Raw genomic sequence first — 19,298 nt, forward strand, 5'->3', positions numbered from 1 at the left:
ACCTGGGTGACCCGGCTGGTGTTCAGGCTCCTGAGTTCGGGACTCCTGGCGTCTGCCTGGCCCAGCCCTGGCCATTGGGGCCATTTGGGGAGTGAACCAGTAGATGGAAGATCTCTGTTTCTCTTACTCTCTACAAATGCCTTTCAAATAAATAACTAAATCCTTTTAAAAAGTCTTAAAAAATCAAGGAAAGTGCTGTCTGCATCCTTTGGAGATCCCAGTCGCCAGGGCACCGCCGAACGCGTTTCTGTAGGAGCTGCCTTGCGGGACGACTGTATTTAGGCCCTTCGTCCCCTTACTGATGTTTTGTGCATTTGATCTTCATTTTACTGAGCATGGCCCGTCCAGGTCCTGTTCCCCGCGTCTGTCTCCGTCTGTCTCCGTCTGTCTCTGCTTATGAAAGCAGTGGTTGTCGTTCGTAGATGCCCGTGAGTTCTGGAAGTCAAGAGCGAACCCCAAGAAATTATGTTAAGCAGTTCTGGGTCCAATAATTTTTGCTTTAATTTTTAAATATCTATTTTAATGTGTTTTAGAGAACAACAAAACTAGCACTATGGTATGAGGTTTCTAGACTGAATAGATCCATTAAGTTAAAAAAAAAAAAAGGCTGTTTAGAAAACATTAATGCAGATAATACACAAAACTGGCAAGCGTAACTGTGGCGGTGGGGGGCAGGGCGGGGCGGTGGGGGGCAGGGCGGGGCGGTGGGGGGCGGGGCGGGGCGGTGGGGAGTAGGGCGGGGCGGTATTGTTACCTTAAAAATACGCAAGGTTTTGAGACACTGGAACTGGACACTTATTTCCTGTAGCCTTAGAGGATTTTGAGGATTTTATAATTATCTTTTTCAGTTCACGTGAAAGCAAACACCAAATGTTGATTTTCCCAAAGGTTATCGATGTGAGCTGTGTAACTTTTTAAATAAACAAAATTAATTTGCTCTTCAGTGCCAGTAAGACAGAGGATTATTTGTATGTGAATTACTCATTTTGCATTAGAAAATTACGTGAGTACAATGTGTTGAACATACACCTAGTTTCTTGATAGGTTTTGCACACTTTCAATATCAGTACGCCAGTCACAATGGTTTATTATAAGAATTTCAGCCAAATTTGTTTTAAAATGACTATTTTAAATGTATGAAGCTAAGCACATATCAGACAGAGCTAGGAATAATGAGGTCACGTGGAACGACGGCTGTCTCGCGGAAGAAGTAGTTGGAAGCTGTTTCCCCGAACGTCCCATCAGGGTTCCTGCGGCACGGGGTCGCATGTGCCCTGTGTTCTCTGAAAACAAGCTCACAGCGCCGGGTACTTTACCAGGCCATCAAAGTGAACTTTTGTTTGTTTCAGAAACGGCTGTGCAGGCGATCAGAAGCCAGTGCGCCCGAGCGAGGGTGCCACCAGGTGGGCACAGGCGTCCTGGCGTCTGGCAGCACAGAGGACCCTGCCCCCAGGCCCGAGGGTGGCCAGGGGAGACCCAGTGCAGTGGTACGTTCCTACCCCCCCCCCCATTTAAAGTCTTGGCGGGCAGTGCAAGCAGCATTGGTCTGATGCCTCTGCCGCTGTGCTTTGTTGACCAGATCCTGCAGAGTGGCTCCAGGAGCGCCGCCCAGCCTTGCCGGAGGTGTATTGCCGGGGAGTCTGTAAGTGCATTAGCCCTCTCGCCGGGGCGTGAAGGATGGGAGACCCGCAAAGCAGAGTTAACACAAACCGCAGTTTCAGGGCCAAGGAGCGAGGGACGCACGTCAGGAGGCGAGACTGGCTGAGCTTTCCTTCCGTTCCGTTGAGGGGCAAACCAATTTGTTTCCAGCTTCCGACTGGAAGTAGAAGTTGTAAATGCATTTAAAATTCATTGTAAAAGGCAACTTTTAGGGAAAGAAGCAAGCCACTTGATTTGGTGGGAAGACTCAAATGTGGACACCTTGGAGGAAAGCTCCAGCCTTCCCGCCTAATTTCCAAATAGGAGTTTGTCTTTTGTCCCCGTAAACTTTCCTCCGGTGTCTGTCAGCTCCACGTGAACTGCAGGTTTCGGGAGGAAGCGGGAGGCTCGGGGCTGCCAGATCCGAATCCTCGCTGTCCTCGGTTGGGCAGAAACCCTGAAGCCCACAGTAGCATAATAATGCCTGCGTTATTAATTTTGAACTTCCTCTAAGAACAAGTTAATATGTTTTTGATAACCTCTATAATTCTTGGGGTTTTTTTATTTTAAGTTTGGAATCTTAATATTGCAATAAAACAGAATTATATTTAAATTCCACATAGAAACCAGGAATTTGTGTCTGTGTGTGCACGTGTGTGCATGCATTTCTGAGATTGCCCCCTAAAGATCTTCAGAGAAACATATCACTGTGTTTCTGATAAGCACAAGATTGAGTCAGTAAATTACAGAGGTCCTCAGCTGACACGTCGCAGGCCCCTGTGCCTTCGGAGGCTTGACACTGATTCTGTTTTAAACAAAGACCGAACATCATGACAGCCACCATCCCAGTGAGCCTCTGCTTACAGGACTTTGCTAAACAAATTAGGAGCAAAGTTTCATGGGAAGCTGCTCCATGAATTTGTAGTTGCTGCTTTTTGTACTCGGCCGGAAGAGAAATTCCCACCCGTTATGCTGTGTTCTGTGGTGTGATTCGAGCAGTGATGGAGTTAGAGATGCAGCAATTTGAATCTAGTATCTTCAGGTTGACTCATTCAGCTGCCAAACATAGCTTGGCATACAGACGGATGATACCTGAGCAGTGTGGCGTAGCGGGTTGAGCCGCCGCCTGCAACACCAGCATCCCTTGTAGGCGCCAGTTTGAGTCCCAGCTGCTCCACTTCCTACCCAACTCACTGCTGAAGGGCCAGAGTAACTACATTTTGAAAAAGTGGGCTGGCGCCACGGCTCACTAGGCTAATCCTCCGCCTGTGGCGCTGGCACCCCAGGTTCTAGTCCCGGTTGCCCCTCTTCCAGTCCAGCTCTCTGCTGTGGCCTGGGAGGGCAGTGGAGGATGGCCCCAGTCCTTGGGAGACCAGGAAGAAGCACCTGGCTCCTGGTTTCGGATCAGCGCAGCGCCAGCTGTAGCAGCCACTTGGGGGGGTGAACCAACGGAAAGGAAGACCTTTCTCTCTGTCTCTCTCACTAACTCTGCCTGCCAAAAAAAAAAAAAGTGCCTCCATTCAGGGGCCCGACTTCCTGTAAAATCAGGGGAAACCGAACAACAGAACAGCTTGTTAGCTTCACCGTGTAAGGAAATCCCCTGGGTCCGAACCAATCAGGAACAACCGTGTTCCCTCAGGAAATACCAGAGGTGACCCCAGCCAATCTGCTGTTACCCCGCACCCCTCGATGACATACCCTGCCTTAAAAGAGGCTCCCGAGCCTGGCTTGGGATCTTCCTCTGCCCTCCGCTGCGCAGTTGGTTAGATGGGTCCCTGCCACGGCTTGTACTTCCGAAATAAACCTGGCTCTTGCATTTCGGTGTGTTCGAGTCTCTGGTGGCGTTTGGGGATCCAACGATCTGGGCACAACACTGCTAACGTTCTGGGAAGGCAACAGAAGATGGCCCAAGTGTTTGGGCCCCTGCCCCACATGGGAGACCCAAATAGCGTTCCAGATTCCTAGCTTTGGCCTGGCCCAGCCCTGGCTGTTGCGACCAACTGGGGAGTGAACCAGCAGGTGGAATATCTCTCTGTCTCCCTTTCTCTTTAACTCTGCCTTTCAAATAAATACATAAGTAAACAAATCTTTACAAAAGAGAGAAATGTGGCCCCATTCCGGTGGCTGCCCCACTGTGTCTCTCAGGTTCCCCACCTGTGGGCGCAGGCGCTCCCAGCGCTCCCCCCTCCCCGCTCCCCCTGTGATTGGGCCGTTCGGCTAATGGTCTGTTTGAGCAGTAGGACCTGCTGGATCAGGGCTTTCCTGCCTTTGTAATTCCCCAGGCTTCTCTCTGTTAGGTTTCACAGGAAATGAATCTATGAGCAGAAAACCTACATTGATATGTAAACATCATTTTTTTTGGTTAATGCTCAATATTCTTTTCATCTAAATTTCAGAAACTGACTTTAAAAAATCAGTTTCCTTTTATTTGTAGTCATTCTCAATAAAATTTTACCCAGGCTTGGGCGTTTTAATATTTACACCCACTATTTCTAAAAGTCTTATGTAAATAAAGATTGAAATGTGAATTTGAAAAGTCACACCTCTTGATATTTGAACAGACTATAGCTGCATATATCTTCTTTTTCTAATAATATGGCTAGTTTCTCTCCTAAGCTTTTAAAATAATAAGACACTATTTTTGTATTCTAAAACATGAAAAGGTTCAGTGTTAAATAAAAAGCAAATAGTATTTTTAGAGAAGCCAGATCCCAGGGAGTAGTGCTTAACCATAAATCACCAATGGGCAGCAATTCCGAATTCCAGAAGACTTTATTATAGTCAGGCTCCACTCACAGAGGCATGCCCCTCCCACCATGGTGCCTGCAGGTGACGCTCTGTGGCGCCCTGGGATCAGGGAGAAGCAGGGGCCGCCTTAGTGGTGGCTTGTGGGGATTTCCCAGCAGGCAGCTGGCACGTGGTTCAGCGTGGTTGGGGGTCTCCCTGATGAGCGCCCTCGCAGCTGGGCTGTGGTCCGTTTCTGACTGCAGGAGGTGCTCAGCTGATCCATCCGCTCCACTCCGGTCCCGTGTCGCCGCCTCGCGTGGTGCTGGGTTCCACTCTCCTGTCCCTGTGTTCCCCGCATCCCCCAGACCTCTTCAGACCCATGTCCCAGGGTGCACTTTGTCTGTTCTGTTTGAACCCCTCTCGCTCATTGTCACAGGGGTTGCTCTCAGGCATCCTGATGCAGTTTATTCCGGGGGTTACTGTCACCGTTCAGCTCGTGCTACACATTGCGTCCAGAAGCTTCTCTCTGTGCCGAACTGCCCTGCTGGTGTCCAAGGGTGGTGGGACTCTGCGTTGTGGCGTTTGGTGGCCGCCCCAGCCCAGGGCCCGGTGGCTGGCGCCCTGCTGCTGTGCGCTGTCCTCCATTGTGTGTCCAGGGGCAGTGCAGAGACCCCCGTCCCCAGCACAGCTCCTCTCCTGGCCACGGCTTCAGCAGCCGGCTCCTTCCCCGGGCCAGCTGGTCTTGCTCGGCACAGGGGCCATGTGGCAGCTAAGAGTAATGTGGAAACCAGGCTGTTCTTTGGAAATTCAGACCAATTAAGTGAAATCTAATGAGGCTGCCCAGGGTCTCCGGAGTAATCAAAAGAAGATATAGGCAGAGAGGAGGGGGCTTGTAAGACAGAAAGGCTAGGGAGAGCGGGCTTAGGAGGTCTGTGGGGGATGGGGTGAGGTGCAGGAATCCAAGGTGGAGCCTCAGCCACCGGCCACCAACCACAAAGCCCCTGCTTTGTCCTGCAGGGCTCCCTGCCTCTGTCCCGCAGCTCTGAGCTGTGGAGGCCACGTTTCCCACACTCCTTTTTCTCTGGCCTCTGGGTAGAGTCGCCGGCAGGACCTGGGAGCTGAGCTGGGCTTGGGGAGAAGCCTGGGCATTTCTCCCTCTGCCCCTGCCTGCTGGGGCTCCCACGGAGCAGGCCCAGTGTGGTCCCACCCTTGTTGGGGGGCACCCGCTCCTGGCCCTGCGCTGGGGGCACCCACTCCGGGCCCTGCGCTGAGTGGCTGGTTGCCTCTCCCTGCCCTGTGTGGCCCTCATGTCTCCTCCTCCTCAGGTGTAGGTAAGTCCTGTGGTCAGTTCCCTCCCTTTGAAATTGAAGTACATGGACTGGACCTGACCCGGCTGCTCAGCTGATAGATTCCCCTGGAATAAAAGCAGTTGCTCTGATAGACGCAGGCTTCCAGGGCTTTGCTGCCCACCCCAGGGCTCAGGGCTTTGGTCCAGGCAGCTCAGCGTGCAGGAGCTGGTGGAGCCAGTCCCAGCCGTCTGCCACTGGGGTACTGCTGCCATTGGCTTTTGAAGCTGCCCGTCACTGGTGCTCCTTGACTTCTGATCTATGGGTGGTTGGGTTTTACCACTCGGACTGCGGTGAATGCCACTGAAGCCGCGTGCTCGGCTGCTGCTTGGTGCCCTGGAGCCCTGACTGCACCAGACGGGCTGTGTGCGCCAGCCGGGTCGCCAGCATATCAAGTTTTGCTTCATTTGCAGGCAGGTGCGAAGGACGTAGTCTTTTTTTAAAGATATATTTATTTATTTGAAAGAGTTATAAAGAGAGAGAGAGAGAGAGATTCCTCCATCTGCTGGTTCACTCCCCAGATAGCCATGACAGCTAGGGCTGGGCCAAACCCATGCCAGTGGGAGACTGGGAGGAAGCACCCGGCTCCTGGCCATTAGGGTAGCGGCCATTAGGGGGAATGAACCAACGGAAGGAAGACCTTTGTCTCTGTCTCTCTCTCACTATCTATAACTCTCTCTCTGTCTCTTGTCTAACTCTGTCTGGCAAAAAATTAAAAAAAAAAATGCCAGGAGCCATGTGTCCCTGTGTCCCATGTGGATGCAGGGCCCGAAGTACTTGGGCCGTCTTCTGCTGCTTTTCCCAGGCCATTAGCAGGGAGCTGGATGGGAAGTGGAGCAGCCAGGACGCAAACCTGCAACCATATGGGATACCAGCACCATAGGCAACAGTGCTACACACTTCGCCACAACGCCGGCCCCAAGGACACAGTATTTTTTAATTAATTTATTTATTTGAAAGGCAGAGTTACAGAGAGGCAGAAGCAGAGAGAGAGGTCTTCCATCCACTGGTTCACTCCCCAGATTTCACTCCCCAGATGGCTGCAATGGCTGGAGCTGTGCTGATCCGAAGCCAGGAGCCAGGAGCTTCTTCTAGGTCTCCCAGTGGGTGCAGGGGTCCAAGCACTTGGGCCATCTTCTACTGCTTTCCCAGGCCATTAGCAGGGAGCTGGGTTAGAAGTGGAGCAGCTGGGACTTGAACCGGCGCCCATATAGGATGCCAGCACTGCAGGCGGCTTTACCCACTGTGCCACAGTGCTGGCCCCAAGGGCACAGTCTTAAAAAGCCTCCACATTCTTACTCACTTTTTGATATTGAAGTCCAGTGTCTGACAGTGCTGTGCACATGTGTGTGTGCATGCCAGCACGTGTGTGTGCACAGTGCTTGTTTGTGTGCATATGTGTGGTGAATGTGTACACACTCGTGTGCATATATGTATCTGGCATGAGTATATGCACACGTGTGTCTTGTAGATACTGTATGTGTGCGTGCATGTGTGTGTATGGAGAGAGGCATGCAGTGTGGGGGTGGAAACAGCAGAGGAAGGAAGGTGTTTGATCCAAACCCATTGCTTTGGTTCACTTTTCCCTGTGGGGACAGAGGGAGGCGCCAAAGTATGATTATTCTGAGCCTACACGGTTTATCCCTAAATGCACGGCCTTGTCCAGCTGTGGCCGCTCCGTCTGCACAGCCCTAGATGATTGGGGACTGCTGCTTCCTACCTCTGCATCGTCTACAAATGCTGCCAGACCTGGTGGCCCTGCCTTCCGGGAGGGCCTGCAGGGAGATGCTGCCCGCCTGGTACTTGGCGCAGGTCTTAGTGTCAAGGTCGGGACAGAGGCCAGCGATGACGATGGAGCGTTGCCACACAGTTGAGGAAGGTTTGTGTGCAGGGGTTCGCTGTTCGCATCCTGTTTTTAGCAACAGCTGGTTCTTACCAGTGCTTTCTTCTTACATTCCAAGAGTCAGAAGGCATCACAGTCGTGGAGGGTTCCCCGGGACTCCACTGGTCCTTGTGCAAGGACCAAAGTCCCCGGGATTCCACTGGTCATTGTGCAAGGACCAAGGTCCCCGGGACTCCACTGGTCATTGTGCAAGGACCAAGGTCCCCGGGACTCCACTGGTCATTCTGCAATGATCAAGGTCCACGGGACTCCACTAGTCCTTCTGCAAGGACCAACGTAGTCCAGGACTCCATTGGTCATTGTGCAAGGACCAAGGTCCCCCAGGACTCCACTGGTCATTGTGCAAGGACCAAGGTCCCCCGGGACTCCACTGGTCCTTGTGCAAGGACCAAGGTCCCCAGGGCTCCACTGGTCATTGCAAGGACCAACGTAGTCCAGGACTCCATTGGTCATTGTGCAAGGACCAAGGTCCCCCAGGACTCCACTGGTCATTGTGCAAGGACCAAGGTCCCTGGGACTCCACTGGTCATTGTGCAAGGACCAAGGTCCCCAGGACTCCACTGGTCATTCTGCAAGGACCAATGTCCCCCAGGATGCCACTGGTCATTCTGCAAGGACCAAGGTCCCCGGGACTCCACTGGTCATTCTGCAAGGACCAAGGTCCCCGGGACTCCACTGGTCATTCTGCAAGGACCTAGGTCCCCAGGACTCCACTGGTCATTGTGAAAGGACCAAGGTCCCCCAGGGCTCCAGTGGTCATTCTGCAAGGACCAAGGTCCCCCAGGACTCCATTGGTCATTGTACAAGGACCAAGGTCCCCCAGGACTCCATTGGTCATTGTGCAAGGACCAAGGTACCCGGGACTCCACTGGTCATTCTGCAAGGACCAAGGTCTCCCAGGATTCCACTGGTCATTCTGCAAGGACCAACGTTGTCCAGGACTACACTGGTCATTGTGCAAGGACCAAGGTCCCTGGGACTCCACTGGTTCTTCTGCAAGGACCAGCCGTGCACCACACCTTTTCCCATAGGGTCCTCAGGGCTCCTGGGGTTCCCTGGCCTGGCCCGGCCCTGCTAGTGTACAGATGAGGAAAACCAGGCCCTCAGAGGTGAAGTTGCTGAGCTGCCGTGTGCGATGGTCAAAGGGGGCAGGGGCTCAAGCCTCACTGGAACCCTGTCCTCTTTCAGCCCTTCTGTCTAGTCAGCGTGTTTGCAGCCCACGGGCCAGCCGGACTCCCACTCCAGGCTCACCCGCTCTGAGAAGAGTGGCAGTGATGGGGTGGGTCTGTGTAGACCATGTTCCCAGAGACAATGAGAGGTCCTTGGCTAAGGCACATGGGCTGATGTGTTCGCACCCTGAAGGAATAGGCTGGCCCCTGGCAGAGTCTGTGTCAGTGTTGCCAAAGGGAGTCACAGAGTGGATGAGGTTAGTAGATCCTTGATCACGTTTTCAGATTTAGCTTCTGGTAGAGTCTGACCATAATTGTTTCCTCTGAAATGCACATACCAGGAAACTGCTGTTAGAAAGTTTCAGTGTGTTATTTAGGTCATTTCCAGGCCTGAAGGAGCTGAGGGGCTCCAGGTAACAAAGAAAATGCAGTGTAGCTCTCCTAGAAACAGGTTAGACTGAGCGGATCAGAGCGGCCCCCTGCTGTGGACAGAGAGGCAGTGTCCAGGGTGAGAGGTAAACACACAGGTAACCACAGCGCAAGAGAAGGTGCAGACACGTGCTGCAGTGGCCGTCAGTGGGCCCTGGCTGTCCCAGGTTTTGTCCTACAGTGGGGCCAGAAAAATGTCCTGAGATAGAAGTGACTTTGGCCTAACAGAGGAGTGGGAGCTGGAATTTGAACCCTTGCATAAAGCTGTGCGCCCTGAAGATCTGACCGTACCCTACAAGGGGAATGGAAGTTAAAATGTGGGCTCCAAGCGTATCCTATGCCAGTGTACAGTCACAGCATTAACACAGAAGTAGACCCAGATGTCCGAGTGGTTCAGGTGCTGTAGGACTGCCTCCACCCTCAGTGCACACACGTCCGGAGGTCGAACACCCACTGAGGATGGGATGTAACAGGTCCAGCACTTCGGAAGCAGCCCGCAGAATCCACGTAGCCACAAATCGGAGATGAAAGAGGCTGAAGTTCACCATGAGATATTTACAATTTTCAGAAACAATAAAGAAATGGAGCCATAATAAAAGAAGGCAGTGTGAAACATAGAATTGGAAGGTAACAGAAAAACTGAAAGTGAATGATATGGTCATTGAAATGTCTTTTAAAAAACAAACCATCAGATTAGACACAGTAAAGACTCAGTGAGTCGGGGCATAGATCTGGGAAGTCGTCCCAGACAGTGGGGGAGAAGAGGTGAGAAGTGTGCGTGTGTGGGCGAGAGCGTCAGAGGCGCAGGGGGTGACCCACTAGGAAATCCAGAGGGGAGGGTTTAGAGACTGCTAGAGAGGGACACTGAAGAACGTGACGGGAATGGAAGGAAGGCAGGCGTGGCCAGGTGGCAAAGTGGAGGAGGTCTCCAGTCAGAAACCAACGTACATCACAAGCTGTGCTGATCAAGGCCAAGTGGTGTTGACCCAGGGACAAATAGACCGATGAAATGGACTCTTGAAGCATGAATAGACGGCAGTTGAGAACAAGTTTCTCTGTACATTGTGCTAGGACAGTTGGCTAATCCACATATGAGGAAAATAAAATTAGATTTCAACCTCATCTAAAGATCAGCTTTGGGCCTGGCGTGGTGGTGTGGCAGGTAAAACCGCCCCCTGTGACGCCAGCATCCTATTTAGGTGCTGCTGTGGATTCTGGCTGCTCCACTTCCAGCTTCCCTGCTGTTGCACCTGGGGAAGCAGCAGCAGGTGTGGCCCAAGTCCTTGGACCCCTGCACTCACGTGGGAGACCCCCAAGAAGCTCCTGGCTCCTGGCTTTGGTCTGATCCAGCCCTCGCCGCTGCGGCCACTTGGGGAGTGAATCAGTAGGTAGAAGATCAATCTCTAACTGTGCCTTTCAAATACATAAAATAAGTCTTCTTTAAAAATCCATTTCACGAGTAGGGGAGGGTTAAAGAATCTAAATGTTATACATTAGTAATACTGCTTTAGAAGGACTCCCATTCAAATGTTGTCTTCTGTCGATGAGTTAGTATTGATGCTTCAGTGTGTGTGTGTGTGTGTGTGTGTGTGTAGCACGTCTACTATTAATGATTTTTCTGGTTTTATCTGAGGATGTCTTAATTCCACTATCATTTTTGAAGTATAATTTTGTTGGATATAGAACTTCTGGTAGATTTTCTCCACCCCCCAGCACTTTGGTTATGTTATCTCATGGCGTTTTGATTTCCATGATTTCTGATGAGAAGTCAGCTGCTTTCAGTATTTGGTTTCAGATAACCCTACCTACGACACGTCTAGTGTCGATCTCAGATAACCCTACCTACGACGCGTCTAGTGTCGATCTCAGATAACCCTGCCTACGACGTGTCTGGTGTCGATCTCAGATAACCCTGCCTACGACGTGTCTGGTGTCGGTCTCTTGGCTTATCCTGGTTGGAGTTGCTTGAGCTTCTTGATTGTATAGATTGTTTTTTATCAAACATGGGAAGACTTTTGGCCATTATTTCTCCAAGTATTTTTACATGTTTTCAGCCTCCTTTTCCTCTGAGACACCTGTTTGTGTGCATATTGATACAACTGAATATAGTGTCCCATAGCGCTCTGAGGTACTGTAAATTTTTTTCACTCTTTTTTCTCTTGTTCTTCAAACTAGATAATCTCATTGACTTCAGATTCACTCTACCTTTCTTCTCCTGCTTAAATCTGCTGTTGAGCCACTTTCATAAATTTTTCATTTTAGTTGCTATACCTCTTAACTCTAGAATTTCTGTTTATACACACACACACACACACATATATATATACAAAATTTGTCTTTTGTTATTTTCTATTTAGTGAGATAATTTTTAGTTGGTCTACATTTTTTTTTAAATATTTATTTATTTATTTAAAAGGCAGAGTTATGGAGAGGCAGAAGAAGAGACAGAGAGAGAGGTCTTCCATCTGCTAGTTCACTCCCCAGATGGCCTCAACAGCCGGAGCTGGGCCCATCCAAAGCCAGGAACCTGGAGCTTCTTCCAGGTCTCCCACGTGGGTTCAGGGGCCCAAGCACTTGGGCCATCTTCTGCTGCTTTCCCAGGCAGGGAGCTGGATTGGAGGTGGAGCAGCCGGGATTCGAACCGGCACCCAGATGGGATGTTGGGACTGCAAGCAGTGGCTTTACCTGCTGCACTACTGCGCCAGCCCCAGCCCACATTCTTTTTAAAGTGTTTTTATTTTTCTTTATTTGGGGGGGGGGGGGATGAAAGAAGGTGGCAGGGAGAGAGAGAGGTTGTCCATCTGCTGATACTTTTCCCAAATGCCCACAACAGCCAGGGCTGGGCCAGGCTGAAACCAGGAGTTAGCCATTCAATCCAGGTCTGTTGCGTGGTTGGCAGGAACCCAACTACTCGAGCCATCACCTGTTGCCTCCCAGGGTGCAGGTGATCAACCAGCTGGAATTGGCAGCTTAAGCCCAGACACACTCATGTGGGACGCAGGCCTCCTGCATGGCGGCTTGAGCGCCGCAGACGCCTGCCCCTGCGACGGTGTGGTCCTCCTACCTTCCTTGGATTCCTGATCGTGTTTTTCCTGGGCCCTTTGAACGGATTCAGGTTCTGTGATTCAGTCCTCGTCGAAGAACTGCAGCATCCAGGCTCTGCCTTCAGTCTGCTCCGCAGGTCCACTGCCCATCTCTGCACTCTGCCCAGCAGCCGGCCCATGTGGGCCACACGAGTGGGCGTCTGGCTCTCAGACTTCCTTTGGGTCCAGCCACTCGGGGACGTGGGGCAGGCAGCAGACTGGACAGAGGTTGGAGAGGGAGGGCAGGGGACTTGGCTGTGTCCCTTGGCCAATGTCCCTGCTCCTTTCTGTCAGCCAGCAACACATAACACGGAGTGTCGCTCCCCCTCTTCGTGGAGGAACGACACAGGACCCTGCGCTGTTCTTTCGTCTGCTCGGCCCTCCCCGGGTTTGCTGCTGGTTCTTCCCGGGTTGGCTACTATCCCTTCCACCTCCGTGGAAGGGCAGTTCCCCCTGGCCACATTCCCCACTTCCGCAGGGGAGCGGCACACCACCGGCCGGTTCGCTGGGGGGCTGCACAGGTGTTCCTTCAGCTAGATGTTCCCCTTAGATGTTCCCCATAGATGTTCCTTGGTGCATGCCGTCTCTCTCCTCCTTTATAGTCCTCCTCCGCCAATCCCAACTCGGCTGCCCACACGCCGAGTACGCTGCTCTCCAATCAGGAGCAAGTCCTACAGTTAATTGGTTGAACTGGAGGCAGCTGTGCGGAAGCTGTTTACTTCTCTCCCAGCGCCATATTGTGGGAGAGCAGATGCATAGAATAAGTCTTAATTCCAGTAACTCAGTCTAGTCCGGATTGCTCCCCACACGGAGCACATTCTCCTCCAGCTTCTGACAGCTGCTTGACCTTGACTGAGTGTGCAGCTCCCTTCTGAATCCTGTTCACAAATCCCATCTGTTTCCTGTTGGGCCCCTAAGGAAGGATTCACACCCACCTTAGAGCAGTATGATTACCTCCAGCGAGGGAGGAGGAGGAGGCAACAGTGTATCTTAAATCTGCACCAGGTGTGCATAGGTGTCACACGGCTGCCTCTTCCTACAAAGACTAGGGTGGGTGAAAGGGGGCGGGGGGTCTGTAAGCCCAGGCACACAGTGTAGGCCGCAGGAGAAGCCTGTGAAGAAAGGACACCACTGTGTAGCTGTACAGGTGAATTTGCTGTTAGAGAAAGCAAGCGCTTCCTCACGGAATCGGCAGAGGCAGGAATTCCAGAGCTCTCCGACGCGGAGCGGCTGCTGGTACTCGTCGCATGGTTCCTCAGGGAAGGGCAGAGGGCCGGCCACAAGCCAGGCTTCTGCGCGTGGACGAAGGGTGGCTTTTTCAAAAAGGGACAAGGGGGTGTCGCAAAGTGCTTTCCCTCGGCACGTGTGACTTGAATTCTAACAGACCTGCCACAGAGCGGGTGTGGCCCTGCCGGCCTGGTAGCAGAGCCCAGGGAGGAAGGATCTGCCCTGCGAGGTAGAGTTGGACAGCCGGAAGCTCGTGGGCTGTGGGAGCACCCCGTGAGGGGTCACCGCGGTGAGAGCGTCAAGAGCCCTGTTGAGGCTGAAGTGTGAAGGCAGGTGTCCCGCCAGGAACACAGCCAGAAGCAGCCCACCCGGAGCCCCCAGTATCCCCTCAGAAGCAGTGGACGCTTCCTCTCCAAAAGCCTGTCTTGCTCTGTGGGAAAGTATTGGAATCATGTTTTACCAAAAGTAGTATGTTTGTCACTATAGCTTTTTGGGTCACTTTGGAAGCCTAAGCAAACAGGAAGCAGAGGACCCTAATTGTCCACAGGAAGACATCAGCTGCCACGAGTCCTCACTCCTGGCTGTGTCAGTGACCGGCTCCATGCCCAGCAGTCCTCAGCAGATACGCCCTGCAGCTTGTGTGTGTCAGCTCAGAGCCCAGGACACCCGGCATCTGTGTCCTCCCCGTGTCCTGGTCAGGAACAGCACCAGGCTCGCGTGTGGGCTTCCTGCTCTGAGACAGTCCCCAGCTGGAATGTTCCAGAAAAGTGAGTCGGTGGCAGGCCCTGAGAACTTTCCCGAGACTGGAGCACTGGGGCAAAGGTCAGGAGGAGCAATGTCCGCAGGTTCTCCAGGTCTAAGATTCTAGATCTCGACTGTCTTGTCGATGGGCTCTGTCTGTCTGGTCCCAAGTGGTGGTGGTGGTGGTGTTTTTTAAGATTTTATTTGTTTGAAAGGCAGAGTGACGGAGAGAGACAGAGAGGTCTTGCCTCTGCTGGCTCACTCCCCAAATGGCTGCAGTGGCCAGGGCTGCCCCAGGCCCAAGCCAAGAGCCTGGAACCCCTTCTGGGTCTCCCACGGGGGTGGCATGCTCAGGTCCTCGGGTCGTTTTCCACTGCTTTCCCAGGCACATTTGCAACAGCTTGATGGGAAGTGGAGCAGCCAGGACTCAAGCCCACACTTTGATATGGGATGCTGGTGTCACAGGCGGTGGCTTAGCCTGCTGCGTCCCCGTATGGTCCCTGTGCTGTCCCAACCCTTTCCCGTTCCACCTCCAGCATGTCTTCGGATGCCACCCTCTGGGGCAGGGCAGGGAGGGGCACCTCAGCGAGTACCTCGCCCACAAGCCTCGTTCTGTGTTGAGCGTGTGATGGGCGTGAGGATGATGGAGTTACTTGCCGAGCACTGTCTCCTCGCTCGATCGCTCCGTCTCTCCCCTAAGTGAGGCCCTTGTCCCCTGACCCCACCTGCACTGCTCACCTCTGTGCCTTCCTGAGCTTGTGACCTTGCCCTGCCCGGTGCCGTTCCCAGAGCTGCAGTTCCCGCTGGGCTCCAGCTACCGAGGGTCTCACGACAGAAGCGTCTCCTGGCCCGTGGCATTCAGCAAAGGCACCTCCTCTCCCCACCGTTTAGAGACTTGAGCATTCGATGATTCAGGATTTGGGAAATGAGCCCAGAAACCAGTTACCCGGGGTCCTTTGGTAAAGGGATGAGTACCCGTTGACTGGGTACTGCTGAGGCTCTTCCGGGAAGCACGGGCCTGTGGAATAAGCCCAGCGTCTTTATTCAGCGTGGAGTTCAGGGCCCTGCACAGTCTTGGTGCCGCCTGGCATTCCAGACGGATCTCCCACGCCTGCGTGTGCTCCTGGAACCCCTGGCTCCCCTCGTGGAGAGCATCTCCTGTTCTGGGAACTTCTGACCTCATGCTGGGGTGCCCCTTCCACCTCACAAGATTCTCTGACACCTCTGGGGGCCTGGTGCAGCCTTCGCAGCCCCTTGTCAGGTGGGATCAGGTGCCCCTTCCCTGGCTCGCATGGCGTCTGGTTCTCAGCACCTGGCTGAGGCGTGCGTGTGACCTCCACGAGGCTCTGAGTCTCCCTAACCTCTCCATGGCTTGGGGCAGCACCGCCTTCCTGGAAACAGGTGCCATCGTGCGCCGGACCACTTTGTACCCCCGGTCACCTGCCCACCCCAGACTTCCTGGGCCTCAGCCAGCGCAGCTACCACGCGAGTCCTGGCAGGGCAGGGAGGCCGAGCCTGCCCCTGCTCTCAGGCCAGGGACACTGCTGGCGCCACGTGTGGCCCAGTGTGCGTCTGGCCAGCTGTCCATCCTTCCCCAGCATGCGGTTCTTCCAGTCATGGCTGTGGGGAGGAGAGATGAGGTGGGGGCGGAAGGGCTCTGGGGGGAGGGTTTATGATTCTGCACTTTTCTATGCCCCTCGGGACAAGCCCAGTACCTGACTCATATATTGAGTCCTCATTCAGTACTTAGACGTCATGTAAACTTTTTTATTAGTGTTGGATGTTTAGCCTGGTGGTTAAGATGCCTGTGTCTCACACCAGAGTGTCTGGTGCAATTCTTGGTGCCAGCTCCTGACTCCAGCTCCAGGCAAATGCAGACCCTGGGAGGCAGTGCTGATGGCTCAAGAAATAAGGTTCCTTCCACTCCCCAGGGGAGACGTGGACTGTATCCCCAGTTCCTGGCTCTAGCCTTGCCTCAGCCCTGGCTGTTGTGAGCAATTGGGGAGTAAACCAGAGGATGGGGGAGCTCTCTAAAGTAAAATAAGCATTTTTTTAAAAAATTATAAATATGTAAATGATATTTTCATTCTCTTTTTTTCCCTGGTAGTGCTGTAGGAGAGAAAGGAAGTAATGCCGGCTGGGGCCTTTGTGGGAATCAGGCACTGTCGGGTGCTGCAGATCCCTAGTCGGAAAGCTCACGGAAGGGGGTGTGGGGAAGAAGCTGCAGGGCTTCGGAACTGTCTGCACCCAAATGGACTTCCCTTTAGTTCACTCTCCACAGCTTCGTGAAGTGCCTTCATGTTTAAGATGCACTTTAATATGAGTATTCATAAACATTCTCCCTTCAGAAGTTAAAACGTCATCTGGGTCTCCCGGTCACGTCAGTGAGCGCTCTGTGTGGGGCACAGCGAGGCCTGCTGCTTCGGCCAAAGTAGGTTAATGCGCACATGGTGCTGTTTTGTCACCGCAGGGGCATTTCAGTCATTCCGGGAGTCCCTAGAAGATGAAGCTGGGAAAGGAAGCCTCCAGCTGGGCTCCGACTCCTCCCCGCGGCAGCAGGTGCTGGGCTCCAGCGGATGGGCTTTGCTTGGGCACCCACCAGTTTGAACAGCAGCCCAGGGCTCGCTGCCCGGGACCCACCGTCCTCGCGTGGGAGCCTGGAGGCCCCACGTCCCTTCCACAGAGCCTCCTCTGAGTGTGTCCTGCCGGAGAGGGAGAGCAAGCGCATCATCTAAAAGTAAAACGCAGTCCACGTCAAACTTCCGTGCGGCTGGGGACCCGTGCCTCCTGCGGTCGTGTGCGGCTGGGGACCCGTGGCTCCTGCGGTCGTGTCCAGCTGGGGACCCGTGGCTCCTGCGGTCGTGTGCGGCTGGGGACCCGTGGCTCCTGCGGTCGTGTCCGGCTGGGGACCCGTGGCTCCTGCGGTCGTGTCCGGCTGGGGACCCGTGGCTCCTGCGGTCGTGTGCGGCTGGGGACCCGTGGCTCCTGCGGTCGTGTGCGGCTGGGGACCCGTGGCTCCTGCGGTCGTGTGCGGCTGGGGACCCGTGCCTCCTGCGGTCGTGTCCGGCTGGGGACCCGTGGCTCCTGCGGTCGTGTCCGGCTGGGGACCCGTGGCTCCTGCGGTCGTGTCCACTGCAGCCCTGCTTTGATGCTTTCCAGTTGTTTTGTGGATGTATCCAGGACTGCCAATATACTCTTTTTAATTAAAAGATTTATTTTTATAATTGAAAGGCTCTATAATCTTGAAGTGAATTTTGCTAAATGCTACGAGCCCATCTGTTCCGTGTAATTCTCTAACTGAAGTGATTGGACAGCACCTCTTTTATATTAAAATGGAGATTGCTTGTTTTCTCTTGGGTTTTCAGTGTCTCGTCTGCCCGTGGAGACTGGAGTAGCTGGCCTGGGTTTCCAAGCTTCCTGATACCCTGTTCACGTGACAGACGGGTCCTGAGGGAACCGCCGAAGTGCAGACTCGAGCTCCAGTTCCTAACCTGCTGGAGCCTGGGAGGGCCTAGCCCTTGGATGCCACGCGTTCTCGTCACAATACTCACCGGGGGGTGCGTTCCCCGCCAGGGACCTCCTCCCCATTGGCGTTTGGAAAAGCCCCGTCCATAAGCAATGCTGGCGTTCTGTCTGGGAGCACTGCCTGTTGGGAGGTGGAGGAAGAGGGAGGTGAGACATGGCCGTGCCATCACAGGAGCGTTGTCTGTTGGGAGGTGGCGGGGAGGAAGGAGAGGCATTGGCAAGAGGCCTCAGGGACACTGCTGTTGGGAGGCGGAGGGGAGGGAGGGGAGACATACCAGGTCACGCTCCAGCACCGTGTTGGTGACGTGGACGCTAGCCTGGAGGAAGACCCCGGAGCTGGGACTTCATGAGAGGTGCCAGTCCCTGCCCAGTCGGGGCTGTGAGACAGGAGGTGTCAGGAGTGTGGCCTTGGAAGTCTGTGAAGAGCTCCGTTTGTGCTGTCTTCTAAACAAGAGGCACACTTTGATGTTTATGGAAAAGAAAACTTTGAGGTCTGCGTTTTCTTGCTGTGTCAACTCCTCCTCGTCTGAAATCTGTGGGGAGAGCTCTGTGCGCATCCTTGCAGGTAGCCGTCTTGGCACTTGGTGCCACTCATGTGCAGAGAGCAGTGCCTTTGGGTAGGGAGCGGCCTCCCGTGGCCTCCCGTTCCCCTCTCGGCCCCGGAACATCTCGCCATGGACCTCGCTGAGTCCTGAGGCTTCTCTGAGCCTCCTCCACCCGCCGGGTCTGTGCATGGAGGGGAGCCTGCAGGGCTGCAGGCGGTGGCAGACGAGGGGCCCACGACGATGCCACCCCAGCATCAGCCCCGCTGCCCGCTGCCCTCCAGATCCAGAGCAGGCCTCCTCTTCTGAAAAAACAAAGTCACGAAAGACACAGCAGTGTGGAAACGCAGAAGGCGCGCGGGGCCGGGATGAGCCCAAGGTCTCGGCCCGCGAAGGCCTCGAGTGCTGAGATCATGGAGGTGACGCTGGGTCCCAGCCGCGGGGCACCCGAGGGTGTGGCCAGTGTGTCCTCAGGATCCCTGGCTGTAGTAGAAGCCATCAAATAGGACATTCTGGAACCCTACACCCATGCTCGGCTCCCCTGGACTTTGGACACAGCTCAGAGCCCATCCCAGTGTGGTCCCTGGCCCAGGCAGGGGTCCCTCTGTGGCCGTGCTGTCCAGGCATTGTGTCCTCCTCCCACCCTGCCCGATGGCTGTCACACAGTGTTCCACCTTGGAACGGACCATGCTTCCTGACGCAGCCGTGGGGCGGCCCTCAGAGTAGCTGTTTGTGAAGCGTGCAGGTGGATACAGAGCAGGCTCTGCCTCTGGGACTGCAGTGCGGGCGCCAAGTCCCGCTCGTCCCAGGGCCCAGGTCCTCCCCTCACACACAGCCCTGTCCCTGCCAGGTTAATTTGTCCGCACCACAGGTGCTAAAGCAGCCGAGCGAACAGGCAGGACCTGCGGGTGTCCCTGAGTGGGCTCAGCGCACCCCACCAGGAGCGTGAAATGGGATTATCCCCTTCA

General features: G+C 54.0%; 1 protein-coding gene across 1 annotated transcript in view; it reads left to right on the forward strand.

Annotated features, from left to right (window-relative positions):
* The window catches only part of C15H10orf143 (chromosome 15 C10orf143 homolog), a 79,659-nt gene that overhangs the window by 42,243 nt on the left and 18,118 nt on the right, over positions 1-19,298 (forward strand). Inside the window, exons 3-4 of the mRNA XM_070058273.2 lie at positions 1,350-1,487; positions 1,580-1,642. Of these exons, the coding sequence (XP_069914374.2) occupies positions 1,350-1,487; positions 1,580-1,642 (201 nt within the window). The remainder of the gene's footprint in view (positions 1-1,349; positions 1,488-1,579; positions 1,643-19,298) is intronic.

The sequence above is a fragment of the Oryctolagus cuniculus genome, chromosome 15 (assembly GCF_051225735.1).
Source record: "Oryctolagus cuniculus isolate XC-2025 breed Fujian yellow rabbit chromosome 15, ASM5122573v1, whole genome shotgun sequence".
Classification (NCBI taxonomy): domain Eukaryota; kingdom Metazoa; phylum Chordata; class Mammalia; order Lagomorpha; family Leporidae; genus Oryctolagus; species Oryctolagus cuniculus.